The 1,764-nt window shown below is 69.8% G+C and overlaps 1 protein-coding gene across 1 annotated transcript in view; it reads left to right on the forward strand.

The window, feature by feature from the left end:
• The window catches only part of LOC146586101 (actin, gamma-enteric smooth muscle-like), a 3,544-nt gene extending 2,665 nt beyond the window's left edge, over positions 1 to 879 (forward strand). Inside the window, exons 6-8 of the mRNA XM_085321843.1 lie at positions 3 to 176; positions 248 to 429; positions 624 to 879. Coding sequence (XP_085177969.1) covers positions 3 to 176; positions 248 to 429; positions 624 to 767 — 500 coding nt within the window. The 3' untranslated portion in view covers positions 768 to 879. The remainder of the gene's footprint in view (positions 1 to 2; positions 177 to 247; positions 430 to 623) is intronic.
• Positions 880 to 1,764: the final 885 nt, after the last annotated feature.

Below are 1,764 nucleotides of genomic sequence, written 5' to 3' on the forward strand. Positions count from 1 at the left end.
GCGCGACATCAAGGAGAAGCTCTGCTACGTGGCGCTGGACTTCGAGAACGAGATGGCCACGGCCGCCTCGTCCTCCTCGCTGGAGAAGAGCTACGAGCTGCCCGACGGGCAGGTCATCACCATCGGCAACGAGCGCTTCCGCTGCCCCGAGACCCTCTTCCAGCCGTCCTTCATCGGTGAGGCCGCCGCGGGCGCCGCGGGGAGAGCGGGCCGCGGGCGGGCTCACGAGCCGGCGTCTCCCCGGCAGGCATGGAGTCCGCCGGCATCCACGAGACCACCTACAACTCCATCATGAAGTGCGACATCGACATCCGCAAGGACCTGTACGCCAACAACGTGCTCTCCGGCGGCACCACCATGTACCCCGGCATCGCCGACCGCATGCAGAAGGAGATCACGGCGCTGGCCCCCAGCACCATGAAGATCAAAGTACGCGGCCGCCCGAAGCCCCTCGCTGCCCCCTTTGCTGGGGGGTGCGTGTGTGTGGGGTGGGGGGTGGGGGTCGCGTGGGCAGCGTGGCGCAGGATGGGGAGGGTTGCGGGGTTGCTCCCGGCCGGAGAACGGGAAAAGCCGGGGCTCCGCGCGGCCGGATCCTGACCGCGTCGGCCCGGGTGTCTCGGCAGATCATCGCCCCCCCGGAGCGCAAATACTCCGTCTGGATCGGCGGCTCCATCCTGGCCTCGCTCTCCACCTTCCAGCAGATGTGGATCAGCAAACCCGAGTACGACGAGGCCGGACCCTCCATCGTCCACCGGAAATGCTTCTAAGCCCCCTCCCCAACCCCCCCCACCCCCCCGCGGCGGCGGCCCCCCCCCGGCTCCTCCTCTCTCCCCTTGCAGCTCCCAAGCAGCTCCAGGCAGCATTAAAACCTTTTCTGGAGGTTCTGCCCCGTTTCTCGGTGGGGGTGGCGTGGGGGGGCTCGCGGGCTCCCCGCCTGGCTGGTGCCCCCCACCCAGTGACGCAAGCCCCGTTGCAAGACCCCGGCCGGCTGACCACAGCCCGGCCCCCCTGCCCGTGCCCCACGTTGCTATCCAGCCCCAWGTGATACTGGGGTGCCCCGTGCCAGTACCCCGGGGCACCCCAGGCTGATGCCTTGGGGCACCCCATGCCAGTGCCCCCCCCATGCTGACGCCCAGTCCCACGTCACTACCCCTGACCTCACGCGGACACTGGGCGCAGCCCATGCCCATGCCCGGCCCCACAATGATACCCCCGAGCCCGTGCTGACATCTGGGGCACCCCACGCTGATGCTCTGGGCGGTCCCTGGCCAAAGCCCTGGGCACCCCACGCTGATGTCCCTGACCCCACACCGATGCCCCCGGGTGCCCCACACCGGTGCCCTGCCCCCATGCTGGTGGCTGGCACCGCACTGACACCCTGGACCCCACGGCGATACCCCTGGGYGCCCCATGCTGGTGCCCCTGACCCCACACCAATGCCCCCGGGTGCCCCATGTCAGTGCCCCTGGCCCTATGCTGACACCGGGGCACCCCATGCACCCCACACTGACACCAGGACCCCCCATGCCAGGGCCCATGCACCCCATGCCGATACTTGCAGCACCCCATGCTGGTGCCCGTGCACCCCACGCCGACACCGGGGCACCCCGTGCACCTACATTGACACCAGGACCCCCCATGTCAGCACCCGTGCACCCCACGCCGATACTTGCGGCACCCCACGCTGGTGCCCGTGCACCCCATGCTGACATCGGGGCACCCCGTGCACCCCACACTGACACCAGGACCCCCCACGCCGGTGCC

This window comes from Rhea americana, unplaced genomic scaffold, assembly GCF_003343005.1.
Source record: "Rhea americana isolate MKP2758 unplaced genomic scaffold, rheAme1 scaffold_715, whole genome shotgun sequence".
NCBI classification, from domain to species: Eukaryota; Metazoa; Chordata; class Aves; order Rheiformes; family Rheidae; genus Rhea; species Rhea americana.